At 40.8% G+C, this 16,657-nt stretch overlaps 2 protein-coding genes across 2 annotated transcripts; both read right to left on the reverse strand.

The window, feature by feature from the left end:
- Positions 1-1,527: 1,527 nt before the first annotated feature.
- On the reverse strand, positions 1,528-2,850 carry LOC135482930 (uncharacterized). The gene is made up of 3 exons (XM_064763416.1): positions 2,268-2,850; positions 1,857-1,979; positions 1,528-1,732 (listed from the first exon to the last, which is right to left on the reverse strand). Exons 1-3 carry the CDS (start codon positions 2,726-2,728, stop codon positions 1,528-1,530), a joined length of 789 nt encoding a protein of 262 aa, XP_064619486.1. The 5' UTR covers positions 2,729-2,850.
- A 2,398-nt stretch (positions 2,851-5,248) lies between these two features.
- Positions 5,249-6,217, reverse strand: LOC135482931 (uncharacterized). Its single transcript, XM_064763417.1, has one exon. The coding sequence runs from the start codon at positions 6,215-6,217 to the stop codon at positions 5,249-5,251; it is 969 nt and encodes a 322-aa protein (XP_064619487.1).
- Between the last annotated feature and the right edge of the window lie 10,440 nt (positions 6,218-16,657).

The raw sequence follows: 16,657 nt of genomic DNA on the forward strand, positions 1-16,657 counted from the left end.
ATCTCCCTTAATAGTAGTCGGGAAATTTTGAAAAAAATATGGTAGGTACTTCTAGCAAAGGTGCATCATATATCCTCCGGGTTTTTGATTTGACCTCCTTTTCAAGGTCACAGAGGTCAAATGGTGTAAATTGGCCGTTAGGATGTAACGATGGCACGTTTCTAAACTGCAATGACTATTGATACCAAATTTGGTACACATTTACCCCTTAGTCAGGTGATCTCAGGGACCGAAGTTTGGTCCAATATGATATACCACTTGACCACCAGGGGGCAAAATCCAAAAACCTTAAAAATGTGATTATTCCTTAACTTCTTGCCCGATTGCCACCAATTTGATATCATGGGTACATCTAACCACCATACAGTATATGTCACACAGGTTTTTAATTTGACCTTCTTGTCAAGGTCACAGAGGTCAAATGGCGTAAATTTGCCGTCAGGCCGTAACAATGGCACGTTTCTTAACTGCAATGACTATTGATCACAAATTAAGTACACATGTACCCCTTGGTCAGGTGATCTTAGGTACCGAAGTTTGGTGCGATCTGATTTGCCGTTTGGCCTCCAGGGAGGGGGCCAAATCCTAAATTCTTCAAAATGCCATTATTCCTAGTAATGACTTGCCCGTTTGGCACCAATTTTATATCATAGGTACATCTAATTCTAACAACCATTCAATGTGTCACCCGGGTCTTCTTTGATTTGACCTACTTTTCAAGGTCACAGAGGTCGAATGTACTGTAAATTTGCCATTTTGGGGAAATTGTAATTGCTTGGACCTACATCAAACCTAACACTACATGACACAATACCATGCTCTTTATCCATCTTTCCTCCACATGAGGTGAGCACAATGGCCCTGGCCATTTCATTTGGTGTTATAATAATAATATATAATACGAGTCTTATATAGTGCAGTATCCAACCATTAACTGGCCGCTCAAAGCGCTTGACATCCTCAACACCATAATTTGGTACTGGGGCGATACTATAATTTGGTACTGAGCTGGTACCATTAAATGGTATTGAATCTGTCAGTACCAAAAACTGGTATTGACATTTGAGTGAATACAAATAAATGGTATTCAGAATTTCCGGTACCATTTTGGAATACCAAATTACGATATTCAGACCTGGTCAATACAATTTTTCGGTGCCGGGCTAATACCGTTTTTTTACAGTGTAATGGCTTCCAACAGAATGGTGAACCCTGAATTTTTATCTGCTTGGATACCAGTTCGCGATCGGTTATACTAACTGGCATGATTTTTTCAGTTGCAGCACAATATGGCCATAATCATCGCTACAGCATGTCTCCACAACTTGGCCATTCGCAGAAACGATCCACTTCCAGATGATTATCATGGTGATGCCAATATGCGCCGAGAGCCAGCAGAGGAAGCGCATCATCATGAAGCTAACCTACGAGGCAACTTATTTCGCCAAAGATTCATAAGACAACACTTCCAGTAAGTTTTTATAACCTTTATTTCATTCATCATGTCATATAGGATACATCCATAGGCTACAGGTCAATGCGGAGTTTTCGAATTTTTTCCTTGTAGTAGTCCATCTTCGCCTCGTAGGCACGCTTCTTAAATTTTGCTGCCTCCTGCTGCAAATTAAGCAAACTCATTTTTTGTTCATGTTCATCTTTCAGGTAGGCAAGTGCTTGGTCGGTCTTCTTTAAGACAGGAGATTCATCGGACATGGTAGCCCTCTTCTCAAGGCTGGAAAGAAGAATGCAAAGTCATTTAGCAACGCGTGTGGTCAGGAACTCCAAAGTGTTGGAGGTCCATAGTGTAAAGTGATTAGATTTGACTGATACATCGTTGTATTCCATTCACTGCTTACCTTTTACTAGAACGTGGTTTCCTGGGGGTTGCGGCAGAGCTGTTGTGAAGATCGTAGTTACCTCCAGTATATTCAACTTCCCCATCCACATCTTTCAGGAATGTTTCCGCGGCTGGAGTGCAGCTGAAAAATAATGAAGGATATCTTTTATTTTTATAACGACTGTGGAGAATGGCGGGCCTAATAACAACCCAATAGAATGTTATAATAAAGTATCATGATAACTAATCACTTTTCGCATTGTTATTTTATTTCTTTTCTATTTCGGAAAGTAGTTTATTTTTCAAAGGATGAGTTGATGTCAGTCATTTGGATAGTATTTCAGTATAAGTAAATCTCACTTCGTTTTTGCTGCATATACCTTTGCCTGTTTTTTATGAAAGTTAATTCAAACAGATGACCAATATTTACCTTCCCAGATCGTCAGCGCTTGTTGATGGTAAGGGTTCATCAATGACGTCATCAGCAACTACAGGAACGGAAGGGGCATCGTCATCCACAGGATTATGTAGTTGTTGCAGATCCCCAGGTATGATATTCAGAATGGCAAGGATTTCGTCATCTACCTCCCCTACAGTGGCCGTCCCCCCTCCAGTTTTACCAAGGTCGATCTTTTTCTCACGGGCTACGGCCTTGGCCTTGATCTTCATTCGTCTCCAAAGGTCTTTCAGGTCCTTCGATGCGCACGGTGGACGTTCGGGAAATAAGGCATTCATTTCCCCTGCTATCTTCTCCCATGCTGCCTGTTTTCTCTTGTTTGCCTGGACATCCGTTCGCTTGTCTTTAACGATATCTTCATGAGCTCTTACCAGCTCAATTAGAGCTCTCCGCTGGTCCCGAGTGAAATTCTCACTTCTCTTTCTTCCCGACATTGCCGAGCGATGTACGTCACTTTACGGCCTATGGGCTGAATGCTGTGCAAAGGAGTTCAGTTAAGGTCAACCCCATTCACCAAGTATTACATGATCGTCTGAACAAAGGAAATGCGATCTATGCTTCACATTGCATCACCAGCTGGACTAGTCTAGCTAGACAGACGTCCTTCTGTGGTTCAAATTTCCGATGAACACCAGTGTTTTGTAGGACATGTCTACCTCTAGTCTTACAAATGTTTAGGCTTAAACAGGTCCAAGTTAAACAAAAGAAAAACACGCTTTATAAGTTCGGCCCAATGTGTCCCAATAACAGCATAGACTTTGGTCAGAACATTTTGAAGGCCAGTTCATGGAACAAAGTATGTTCAGGACGAACTTCATTTTTACACACCTTACAACCTGCGTTATGTGGTATGGCTTCAGTTGGGCTATGTGGTATGGCATTAGCGGGGCGATGTGGTATGGCATCAGCTGGGCTATGTGGTATGGCATCAGCGGGGTCATGTGGTATGGCAGCAGCGGCACCACTCAAAGACTCAGACGTCGATGCTGACACAGTAGCAGGGTCTATTATTTCCAAACATCTGATTTCTTGAGAGTTTATTAAAAGTTTGAGGTCCTCATCATCATCTTCGTCTATATCGATCCAGTCGTTGAAGTTTCGTACTCTAACTTGAAGGGAAATATCGTTAGCAGGTTTAAACTAGACTTGTCCAAAATTCTCTCTCTCAAAGACTTAGCATTAGAGGTGCTTGCAGGCAGTGAAAATACCTTCATTTTGTTTCTGAATGTCACACAGTATTGCCTGACTTCCTCACTCTCCATATTTAGATGTAACCTGAAAGTAGAAATACAGAAAAATATTTCAATGTACCTTCCCAAAATACATGAGGATGGGTTTCAAATTCGATTTTAACTATTTCTTCCCTTCACCTCTCATTTCATTTGCCTTGCTGAACTGCGAGGGTCCAACGACCTAACCCTAAAATATGGCACATTGTCCAAGTATTCCGATACCACGAAAAAATTTGCCAAAAAAGACTCTTTGAACAGAGTGACATCACAATAAAGTGCTGGCTCATAGCTTCTTCCAGGACAGTATGAGAAATGCTGAAAATCAAATTCATTTTTAGAATGTCCCTGAGGATAGGACACTAACACGTTTTGTGGGCAGTCAATTTTCAGCGAGTCGGCTCGAATCTGCAAAAAAATTAAAATGCGCAAAATATTCTATACTCAATGATACTGCAAGGCTCAAAAGAAGCGGTATCTCCTTGCAGTTTGCAACACAAATTTCAGGAATTACTCCACAATGAACCGACATGATAAGCAACTTTTTTTACACAATTCGTTCCTAAAAGTATGGAAATCAGTAGACTTGGGACATAAAATTTTGCCCTAACTGAAAATTGCTACACAATCAAAAAAAATCTATTTTGAGCCTTGTACTGGAATACACTTGCGCTGTTGCATGGGCCACAATCAGCAAAATTAAGCACTGATTGTTGTACTTTTTGGACTGAAAATTGACAACCTGTCCCAAACCTTTCCTGGGATTACAGTAATTTGCTTTCTACAGAATGGATTAACGGTACGTGTTTACAATACATTTTGCGGGTGTTTCAAACAACAAATAGCCGTAAAAACAGGTAACTACAAGTGAACCAACAAAAAGCTTTGCCCAAAACTGTGCCACGTTGTTTGCAATTTTTCAGAACACAAGGGATTTTAAGAGCAATTTGGGGGTTTTCAGGCAAAAGATGATTGGTCAATGCCAGTTATTATAAAGAGTCCAAACTCAAACAATACCCAGTGTGTAAACCTTTTCCTTTCTGGGCAATTTTGTACTTAAAATTCATTACCGGAGCTGCCAAAATTGCTTTTAAAATCACAGCAGGGAGTACCTTTTTCAATTCAGTTGCACAGAGCTTTTCAGTACAATATACATGTAGTTGGAACCATCTTCCCCTTTATCATAAGAATTGCACGTATGCAGTGGGTGGTAGTCCACTAGTTCATTCGTCTGAAGTAGGAAGTGATTGAATGGATCTGCTGAGTGGACCTCATATGCGAAGAAGTGGTCATCGAAGCCGTCTGTTTCCAAAACTATCCCAAATAGATAGACATCCTCCCCCACAGTGTAGACGGCCATCAGTTTACCAAATACTGGCATTGTGTCCAATTCGCCGATGACCAAGATCATACCTGAACGATACTCTGTTCCTCCACATTCAACCCTGCTAGCCGAATATATTTGGTCAGTGCCATTGAGATTTTCAATTCTTTGAAGCAGCAGGTTTCCACCTTCAATTTCGTTCACAGTAACAAGTTCAGCACTCTCAACTTTCACATCCTCCTTGAGGGCACTACCTGTATGCCAGAGGTGACACTGCTTAATCTGATTTCTGATGGCAATTGTGAAACCTATGTCCTTGAAATTACAAACTACACTAGCAAGAGCTTTCCCTAAAGCATGTCTTGCCTCAAACCTCATGCACCAACATTTATCAATGGTCCTCAGATTGCCCGAGGATAGTGCACCATGAAATGGTGCTTGGGTGTGAGGGAAGCATCTGGATACAGCACATTGAACAGGTGGTGGTGATCTGCAATGAACTGTTGAAGATGACAAACCATCCTGACTGTTACTTCTCTAGCAAACACAATATCCATGATCCTTCGAAGCAGAAGGAACAATTCCAAATGACGATTTTCTCTTGGAATTTTGTCACCAATCAAGAGAGGGAGATAGTGCAGCAAACACCACATCTGAGATGCACTATTCTTGAGAGTAATATCCCTATTTGCCAAAGGCCCAGCAGCAATAGTTGCTGGCCTGTTCTTCTGGTCTTCAAAACCATAATGGAAACTACCTATCCTCCTATTCAACAGCTCAAGAGGGAAGTATTTGTCATTAGAAATGAACTGATGTAGCATCAGTTTGCACTCTAGTTTGCCAACCCCCTCAAGAATGTCATGCATTATATCCGGACAGTAGATTTCAGTTACATGAAAGAATCTTGACTCATTCAACACACATTCCTTCTTGATACCATGAGCTGCAACAGATGCCGGCTCTTCCAATAGCATCTGCACATTCAGCTCATAGTTTTCTTTTGTGCGCAATTCACATTGGTCATCAGAGAAGCACTCTTGGAAATCCGCTCTTCGTGTAACACATGTACGGCAAGGATGGTTGGCTGTGAAGCTCTCTACCAAGCCACTAATACAGTTGGCCCCCAAATTGTCCGCAGGGGTTTGCACAAGTGTTCCCCTTCTATTCACAACTTGCCCATCACAAAGTGTTATCTCTATACCCTGAGGACTTTCTAATTGATGTAATTCCTCCATGAATGGTTCAAGGATTTTATCAAAGCCATATTTCTTCAGATCAGTAGTTTTGAATATCCCTAGCATATGAATGTTCTTCAAAGCCGAATTGAACCGAGGGTACAGATTTTGTATCGTGTAATACAAAACACCCATTTTGTGGACACCCCTCTTAGACCCCAGGGGATTCACAACTTCAGACTCATCAAAGTATAGTGTTGGGATCAATCATGAACAGAGGATGGAGTCTGTACTGTTCACCATCGGAGTATCTCCGCATGATTCCATCAGTTGACCTACTGGCGCCATCTGGACCTAGTTCATTATCTACCATTGGATCACTAAGCACCACACCCAGAGTTTCTACAATTGGAATGTACTGAAATGTATCTCTGACAAGTTTTTGCTCCTGTTGCCCCTCATCACCATCAACAGCCGTCCTATAATGAGTCCCAAGGACAACAGTCTGTGGTTTAAACAAGGCCCATATTGTCAACAAAATATATCTCCTGTTTGTAACGAGTTTCCAAACCGGTAAATGGACTTCCAGCACTGCTGAAAACCAACATCAGTTCATTAAAGAGATATGAATTCTGATCTACTCCATGGTCAATCAAGACACCCTTAGCTTTTTTCCCCATATATATATATATATGTTTATTCGTACAAAACTAGTACAGATTGTTGTGCATAGTGCAGATTAACTTGTCTTTGAACCTTAAGTGCATTACAAAAACGTATCTTATGTATTATTAAATAGTGCAAAGGAAGTCTATAATTTGTCCTAACTCTTCCTTTGATAAGAGACAATGACCGGAATCCCTCAATTTTAGTAGCTTTCTGATTTGCTGTGCGATTCTAAATGATTCAGTGTTCTCATCAACTCCATTTACAATTGAATATGAGTAATTTATGCGGACAGCGTCATATTTACAAAAACCATATTTCCGACTGATTTTGATAAAGTTTTTACTCAGGTACGACGCGCTTCCCTCCAGTAACAAGTTCTTACATAACATTAAGTAAATGTTATCTGATTTGAATATATGTTCGATGTATCTCAATGTCCTCCTTTCCAAAAGTGTCTCCATATCACAATCACTGATTATAAGCGGAATTAACTGATTATGAGTCCTACTCGTTATACACATAATCTTTCTTACACATTTCCTCCATGCTGTATATACATTTTCAATGTAATGAGATGTTGTGTCCCAGAACTGAAAACCATATAGACAGGTAGCAAAACTCTTAAAGAGAGCATATCGAATGTCTGCATTTGCATGACCGAAGTACGCCATTACCATATTAGTCTTTTTATATAGTTCATTAATACCAAGGTCAACTCTTCTACGCTGTACATCTGGACCTAACAGAAATCCGAGGTGGACCTCCGATTCCACTGCATATAACCTATTTCCGTCAAACATTATATAGTCTATTACGATATCTAAACCTTTGGCAAACACAATACATTTACTTTTTTTCGCATTGAATGTTATTTTGTAATCTAACGAGTATAATTTGGCAATTTTTAACATCCTTGTCAACGCCCAGATGGTGGGTGCCAGTATTATTACGTCGTCCGCATAGGCAAACACTCCGGCATAAACATGGCCTATGCGGCACCCCACTCCCGACTCCTGCATGCTCACCAGTAGGTGGTCTAAATACAGATTGAATAATATCGGTGACAATACACCACCTTGCTTCACCCCATTTGTGGCGGTGAACGGATTTGATACGTAAGATACATATGATACATATGTAAGATACATATGATTAACAAGATTCACAGTCAGCTCAGTCACACTTTGGATAATTCGTTCCACTGTTGCATGTGTGATATTAGTTTGGGCAAGTAAAGCAGACAGGAATGCAGCAGCAAATGCTTTTGTGGTATCTTCAAACAGACCATCTGGCTCAAATTCTGGTTGCTGATTCTGCACAATATCAGGCGGATCATCCTGGATTCCCCCAAATCCATAATCTCTGTCCATGTCCACATTGTTCACAGGATTTTCATCAACATCCACACCTTGAGCATGACAAGACAATGAATGTTTTCTGAGAGAATTGAATTTGTCAAATGAACATGGACATCCGCCTTGACCGCATTTCAAAACAACTCCATGGCCATCATGCAGGGCATGCGCAACATGTAGGTGCCTAAATAGTTCGGATGAACCACCAGTCAATATAACATGACACAAAAAACATTTGAAACCCATTTTGTCACCAGAAACTAACCTGTTTGAGCCTGTACTTCAATAGTTGGTATTCTCTGAATTTCACAAAGAGGGGATCAGTCCCCAGGCAGCATTTTGATACTTTTGCCGACAGAAGTGAGTTCTTGACAACCCTTTTTCTGCCAACTACTTTCCCACCACGACACAATTTCTTCCAATTCGACTGTTCATGAACACTGTCCACGTATGGAGGCAATGATCCGTTCAAAGTTGATGAAGAAACACTAGACTGACAATCCGTGTCCACGAATGGAGGCAATGATCCGTTCAAAGTTGAAGGAGAAATACTGGACTGACAATCACTGTCCACGAATGGAGGCAATGATCCGTTCAAAGTTGAAGGAGAAATACTGGACTGACAATCACTGTCCACGAATGGAGGCAATGATCCGTTCAAAGTTGAAGGAGAAATACTGGACTGACAATCACTGTCCACGAATGGAGGCAATGATCCGTTCAAAGTTGAAGGAGAAATACTGGCCTGACAATCACTGTCCACGACAGGCAATGATCCGTTCAAAGTTGAAGGAGAAACACAAGACTGCTCATCAATGCCTTCAGACTCGAAGAGTGTCAAGGATCAGTTCAAAGTAGCTGGAGAAACACAGGACGATCGATCACGATCACTGTCATGACTGTCAACAGAGACGATGAATGGAGACACTGGGGCAGATGCACAATTTCCTGTTAAGTTGCGCTGTTTCTTCTTCAACTTTCTCCTTTGTTTGTATGCCTTTTCGTTCGTTTTCTCATGTCTACCCATACCATGTCCTGAAATAGTATTGGAATGCTCATACTACATTTACTTTTCAATCACCTTAGTACCACAAACCCTCTCAACATCTTATTTCTTGTATGCAACACCTCACAAAGGATGTTGTTTTTTAATAAATATATCCTCTTCTTAGGCCTTTCAACATTACGTTGACACCTCTACACCTTGCAATTATTTAGCCTATTTTGGGGACGTGATTTCCTACCTATTGAGCATAATTTGGGGACACTTTGTTGCGACAAGTTGTTGATGTTAGTCTGTATCCTGATGGCTAGGTGGCATTATCCACATGTAAATTACACATTGGGGATTTGGGGCACTAATTTAGGCAATTTAGAAGCAGAATTTTGTGGTGAGAAAATGCTTCAGGGGGTCAATCACACCCTGAAAATTTTATTTTTTTAGTCATCAGGGGCCTAATTTGGGGACATTTCTAGACCCTATTTTGGGGACATGTGGCGCCTGCCTCTTGTTCTTTCTTATCATGTCAGTAAGCAAGAATTGATAAAGATAAAATAAATGAAGATAAATTCATCTATTTTTTGGTAGCAGTCTATTGTTAGGGAGTTCAAAGGAAAATTAGAATATGAAAAAAGTGATAAAAATCTCTCTCATTAAATTAAGGTTCGATGAAAACAGAAGCTCCACTTCTGTAGATGCCTGGCACATCCATCATCATTCATATCACCGAAGAAACACAAATTATTGAGCACAACATCATAAAAACGACAAAAAACACTTACAATCTTCGGAGATGGACGGCTGACGCAAATGATTGGACTCTAGATCAGACAGAAGCAATGAACCAATCAACTGGCTGGTTTGTGTCACGTGGTGAAAGTTGGCGGTAAATTTAACATGGTCAAAAGGGTGATTTTTTTGACAATTTTGATACTGTTAATTTTCGAAAGTCCCTGAAACGAAAAGGGTAATATCTTAACAGGATTAAATGGTAATTTACCCTTTAACACCCTTTTAAATGTTGATAGCAAGGTACCCTTTTTAAATGGTTGCATTTTAACCATTTAGTTTTTAGAGTGTAAGCCTAGCATTCGCTAACGTTAACACAGGTTTTCATGTGCATTTTTAGCGTAAAAGGTGGTGTTAACACTAGGGATTGTGTTATCGGAGCCAGTTCTTAACCTCTCGTGAAAGCACTCTTACATGACAAGTCCATACTATACAAGCGCTAACTGTAACGTTAGTCTTAGGATTTCCTAAAACTCGCATTTATCTCAGATCTCGCCCCAAACCATCCAATCCCAATAAATCAATTCACCGATTAATTTTTGGAGCCACCCTGTATAAAACCGCGAGTTGCAATAGGCCTTCTCACCCAATGGGATCAATTTTCAAATCCAGACTACATGTCGATTTCACGACCCGACAAGCGACTGAGCGAAGTTTCTTCAGACATTCATAGAGAACCCGACGTTAGCCAATCATGGTAAGGTCCCATTGTAAAGACACCATGCATGTGAAATAATTGGGCCGGTCACGCAAGATTTTAATGAGGTGGACACTTGTACCCATAAAAACAAGGTTTTAGAGTATATACAATGATCATTATGATTAGCCCCTTCATGACAGAGCTGTTATGGGGAGATAAGCAGGTTGAGTTTACAACTGCAGCATTGTGAGACGTCTCAATAACAGAGCTTTATCATAAGGGATGCTGATCTGGAGAGGCAAACTTAGCAGAGTTATATAAAAAACATATCAATCAGTAACATCCTTACTAAATTCGAGAAAAGTTTGTGTGTTTGTTTGTTTGTTTGTTTGTGCGCTCATATCTCCCATATCGAATGGCTGAGCGACCCCAGATTTTGCATGTAGCATTTAACGGGTCCCGAAAGTGTCCTTACGAAGCCCGATTTTTGATTTTCCAACTAACATCCGATATAACGCCGTTTATTGGTTTTATCTAACGTTATTCAGCTTGCCCGCGCGGCGATTTTACCTTCTCGTCATGCCCGTCACGGGCGACGTAACTCCCGACAGAGCCTGATCGCGTCACGGCTCCGACGTCAGGATGGGTCTGCTGACGTCATGACGTCACAATGCGGTGGGAATTATTTTTCGGCGGTGAAAAATAAATCCGACGGCGGCTGTAATTCGAGAGAAAAAAATCGCATTGTAAAAAGAAAAATATTCTAATATATTGAAAATAAACGCATGTCCTCTTTGGGCCACCGTAAAGGTGAAGTGCCCCGAATTGTCTTGAATGCTTTGTAGCCTCGATCCGTTCTTTCTATTTCTGATTTATCAGCCTGTTGCATGAAAGCGACGTTGTACTTGTGGCGTTTGACTTTTGATTTCCTGAAAAAGGTGGCAATGGACCGTTTAATTTCAAGTGTCTCTTTCACAATGTACAGAAAGAACAGGTAAGTTGTGTCATCTCGAAATCTTGAATCAACTCCCAGCATACGTTGCTTGATGTAATTTCGAAGCCAACTTTCTGCTTTTTGTAAGTTGACAAAGAACCACCTGTACCGGTGGGGAAGAGAGGTGAGGAAATGCTTTTTCCTCTAAGAATTCAGCACTATCCCAATAGACAAATTTCCCATCGCTGCTTGGGGCAACATCTATTGTGGGCAGATGTTTAGACTTCTTGCGCGGTACTTTCGTCTTTGCTTGATCAAACAGGTCTTTTTCGATTATTGCATTAGCCAGTAGATCTGTCATAGCACTATTGCTATCTGATTCATCAAAATTGTCCAAAATTGTATCATCTGGCAATTCTGTTAAATAATGAGGCAAATCATAATTCATTCCGCTGTCGTCCTCAGTGGTATCATTTGCACCTTTATCATTCATCGGCAACGATGTTACAGGCGTGTCCAATGGCAGCTTCAATGATGACCGTGGATTCATTGACATCAGTGGGACTGATGAATCATGAGTACTACTTTCTTGGTTGTTTTCAGAGGACCTGCTTTTCCACTCGTCTTGACGTCTGACATCATTCAAAGTTTTTGACAGAAAGTCATCAAGCCTGATTTCGTCAAAAGTAACATCATGAAATAGAGGGTTATTTCCAAGTATTGGAAGTAGTTCATGAGCTTGTCTTTGGAGACAACTTCTTCAATGTAGTGACCTTTGTACTCTGGCTTCCTCTTCAGCACTATGGGTATAAGATTTTGTTCAATCGGTAAAACTTTCTCCATCGTAGATTTGACGTCGGATTCGACGCATATCAGAGGACCATGTACTTTGACCTCACTTGCTCTAGGAATGTTGGCTACACGTATGCAGGGAATAATTAATTTCAGCAAATGTGCTTCGCATTTATTTAGCGACATTCATTTTCAGTGAGATTGGCGGGCAGTTGTTGCACTTTGAAGTTATATTTGTGTTCATTGCAGCTTGGGGTGTTGTGTTCTTTTTGAGGGTTCGTTTGCATGAAACACAAATATAATGGAAACCATCAAAAGATATCGATTTGTCATTTACTATGACTTTTTCCATTTGCAGTGGAGTCAATGTTACCATCTTGTCTGTGTTCACCTGCATTTTGGTGACACTTCCGCGCGAGTGGTATCTAAGGTCAGACACACAAATAAGCCAGGTGTGTCTTCGTTTGTAGGTGCTTTGTGATTTTGTCAATAAATGTTGACTTCTGGGATGTATGGTCAGTAATAACCACTGGCTCAGGGTTACTCTTTGTACTGGTCTGCCTTCGTTCACTGACTTTTGATAACGACCTCTTCACTTCTGTCTTGAGTTGGCGATGGCGAGTGTTTTTCCTGCAGCTGGATAACTGATGCTGTGACAAATATTAATCTGTGGATAATGCATCACTTTGGTACTGCTTTCCTGTGGCAGATGTACTCACTGTGGTTACAACATCAACTACATGATAGCTGTTAACACTCTTATCATGCTTCAAGTACAATGCACCAGTTTGATATTGCTTTCCTGTGAGAGATGTACCTGCTGGCGGTGGATTGATCAGTTCCCATTCCCATTTGTGTTTGCATCCTTCTTTGAACACATATATGCGGCACTTCAGCAACGACGCAGCTGCAATAAGATATGAGTATCTGATATCAGGCTCAGCCTGTCCAAGCCTTCGGATATGATTATCGAATGTTTCCCCATGCCATAAGTATGATGTCAGTATAGCACAATGATTCCTCTCATATTGAATAAGGCGATGATGAAGAAGATGGCTGTGTTCTATTGAGCCAGTGATGCAATAGGTTAAGGCTTTCAATAGGCACCCTTTCGAATCATTATGTTGGTGGATATGGACTGAATTCAGATTAGCTGATAGACTTACATTACGTTGCATGTAATGTACTTCTGCTTTGAATGGTAATCCCAATGCACGGCACTGTTGTCGCTGCCACTTGTGAGAGGGTGGTTCAAATTTGTGGTAGCAGAGATGAGCGTCCTGAATCCGAATCAAGCCTTCAATTGGGCCAATTGCGCTGATTTTAGCATGTGTGACCCGCTCTACCAAAACTAGGCGCTTGTCGCATCTGAACTTGACAGGTTGATACGGACTTGTTGTTCATTTCCCTATTGTAGACCTTTTGTGAAATGTGACCAAATCAGTTTGTAATAGATTTCACAAAAGGTCTACAATAGGGAAATGAACAACAAGTCCGTATCAACCTGTCGAGTTCAGATGCGACAAGCGCCTAGTTTTGGTAGAGCGAGTCACATGTTTGGAAGGCTGTGTGGTGTTACCAGCGACTTCGTTGCATGTAATATTGACATTAGAAACAACATCGAAATGGACACCACCTGTGTTCACCAGGTAAACAGACGCAGACATATCACGATTTGCAAGTGCAGGTCGATTTCGAATCCATGCCCAATCATTTCGTCCAGGGATAGGACCATAGATGTATATGTTCAAGTGTAACAAATTAGCAGCAGCACTGATTTCATGTTCTGTAGCCCACGCACGGTCATCTGCCATTTTTGTTCTGGTTAGGTACTGGGCAACATTTTCACCATGTTCAAAAGTATGATGCGTTTTTAGATATTGGCAAATTAAATCACGGAAAACACTATGCAACTGCTCTGTATCCGTCACTACATGTGAAATGCAACGGAAGAAACAATTCCCGTCCCCAATGATTGGAGTTATTTAAGATGGTTTCGGGCGGTTCAGAACTACTGGTGGAATTGTTCTGTGACCATAGTGCGGAGTAGTTATTACAGCAGGGTCTATGTCGACAGTGAATGGGACAATATATTTTAGCACTTCAGTCTGCCATTCCTTGTCGGGTGGGACAAATTGAAAAAGTTCTTTGGTATCAGGCACTGCCATGGCCTCCACTGCAATGTTTCCGTTTCATGATGTGCAGTAGTTACCTGGCAGTTGGAGAGCTTGAAGTTATGGCCGCAGGTCTTGATGAGAGTTTGGTAGGAGTATTACTGAAAATATAACGTACAAAGTTTTAATCGTTAGTGACTGGCTTTGTTGAAAGTGATGTTGAAAGATAACACTTTGGAGGAAATGCTGAAACAGGAAAGCAGAACACATAAATAGTAAGACAAATCATCAGTTATGAACAGTCAAGTACAGTAGCACCTCTCTATCATGGACACACTGTGGGAAGCATTGCTTTACTTAATAGAAATGTGTCTTGATCAATTCAATTATATGACCAATTGAAGTCCGCACTTAGTATCATTATTAATAGAGAAAGTGATCTCAGCACAGCATCTAACGTCATATTGGATAAGATAATGACGAATAGTTACCTTGCAGATGGCGGAGATGATGGTGACAATGATGTAGTAATTGGCAAATTGCGCGATATGCCTCTGGTGGGGGTGCTGAAAACGAATTACCAGATAAACTTCATGATAGAGAATAAAACGTGCAGTGACGACATGAATACCATTAATTAAGTAAATCAAGTGACCACTGGCTGGCCATGTACTGGTTATATATTTATATTATCTGACATATCTTACCTAAAACTTGACTGCTTGTGTGTGAGTGCACCATTATTTTATGTGCCTTCACAGTCCGAGTCGATCGTGCTATAAATAAAGAGCCAAAAATAATTATCACTGTAATAATCAAGGCCCAGCCTTGTCCATTCCACCTCAAGTCGCACATTCTTGCCCCTCTTTAGAATACACGAATGCTCACTAAGTGTCATCATAGAACAATGGACATATCTGATGACTTATTAGGAGGTAATGACATGACAGGGCTTAGTAAATGTTTAACATAGGAACACCTCAAACTGTTAGTATAGTTCATGGTGATTACCTTATCACAGGCGCAGATTCCATGGGTTCATACTTGGAGCATGTGCCTATATTTCTCTTCTTTGATGGTGGAGGCATGACGGAACTCAAGCTGGGAAGCACACAGGTCACAATGAAATTATATAATAATAATATCTTATCCTGATGTAACATGCAAAGAAGAAGCATGGAAAGTGTTGATACATCCCATTGGATAATATAGGAAGGTACCGGACCACCATTCGACTGCATACTTTGATTGCTCTTTCCTTCACCTTGAAGAAGTACGAATTATTACAAGTTGAAGAAACGTGGAAAATATCAACATCGCCCGTAGCACGTCAAATGAGGGGAACCAGCACATGCACACTAACTGGGTTGTACTATTAACGCCCAACAGGCCCCAAATGCCACGGGACAAAATATTAGGGTTCAGCTATTGAATCGAGATTTTACTGCAGTTCAAAGCTGTATGTAATGTTATTTACATGCAAATCTATCAGTTCTGTAACTATGGTGAAGTTGAAGTTGGTAAAATTGATGTTAGTTTATGGACCGCGCTAGCGACCACAGATTTCACCATTCGCCGTTTTGTACCAACCACACCATGCCAAAATGGCTGCATTTCGCCATTTCATAGCAACCACACCTAAAATGGTCGCCTACGAATTCTATCATGACGCTAGTGCGGTCTACAAACGAACATCAATTTCCGGTCATCAAAGTTACAGAACCTCAAGCAATACATCTAACCAACACATAGGCCTACAGTTATTAAAAAGTGCACAAAAATCATGATTCAATCACCGGGCGCTACATTCTTTTTACACTCAGTCTCTGGCCCTAACGCCACCGCACTAACTTAAAAGGGGAACATGCTCTTAAAACCCGCTGACTGTATTCATGCATGACAACATGGTGGTGCATGGAAAGCAGCCAAGCCAGTCCAAAAGAAAAGTATGCCTGGCCTACACCTACTACTAGGGCGAAGCTTATCCAATTTCAATTAATTAGATTAAGCCATGGCCTGTATTCTTTATATTTATATCATATTTCATTTGATTAGGCCTGATAGGCCGAATGCTCACAACAACCTTCTTTTCATACAGTGATACATGTGCAATACTTCATCGATCCCAGGTTGATCGGATAAATCGTCCCCACATCATGACGTTCCAATTTAATTTTGCTACATTTGATTTGCAATATCGTACATTTCTGTGGAAATAAGACGTATTATATATGTTCCAAACACCTTAAACCCAAATAAAACCGCATTGAAACAGCCAATTTACATGTACATTGGTAGCTCTACTAGGTCTTGGCATGAGAGTTAGAAATTTGGGGTGATCA

Source organism: Lineus longissimus, chromosome 2, assembly GCF_910592395.1.
Source record: "Lineus longissimus chromosome 2, tnLinLong1.2, whole genome shotgun sequence".
NCBI lineage: Eukaryota > Metazoa > Nemertea > Pilidiophora > Heteronemertea > Lineidae > Lineus > Lineus longissimus.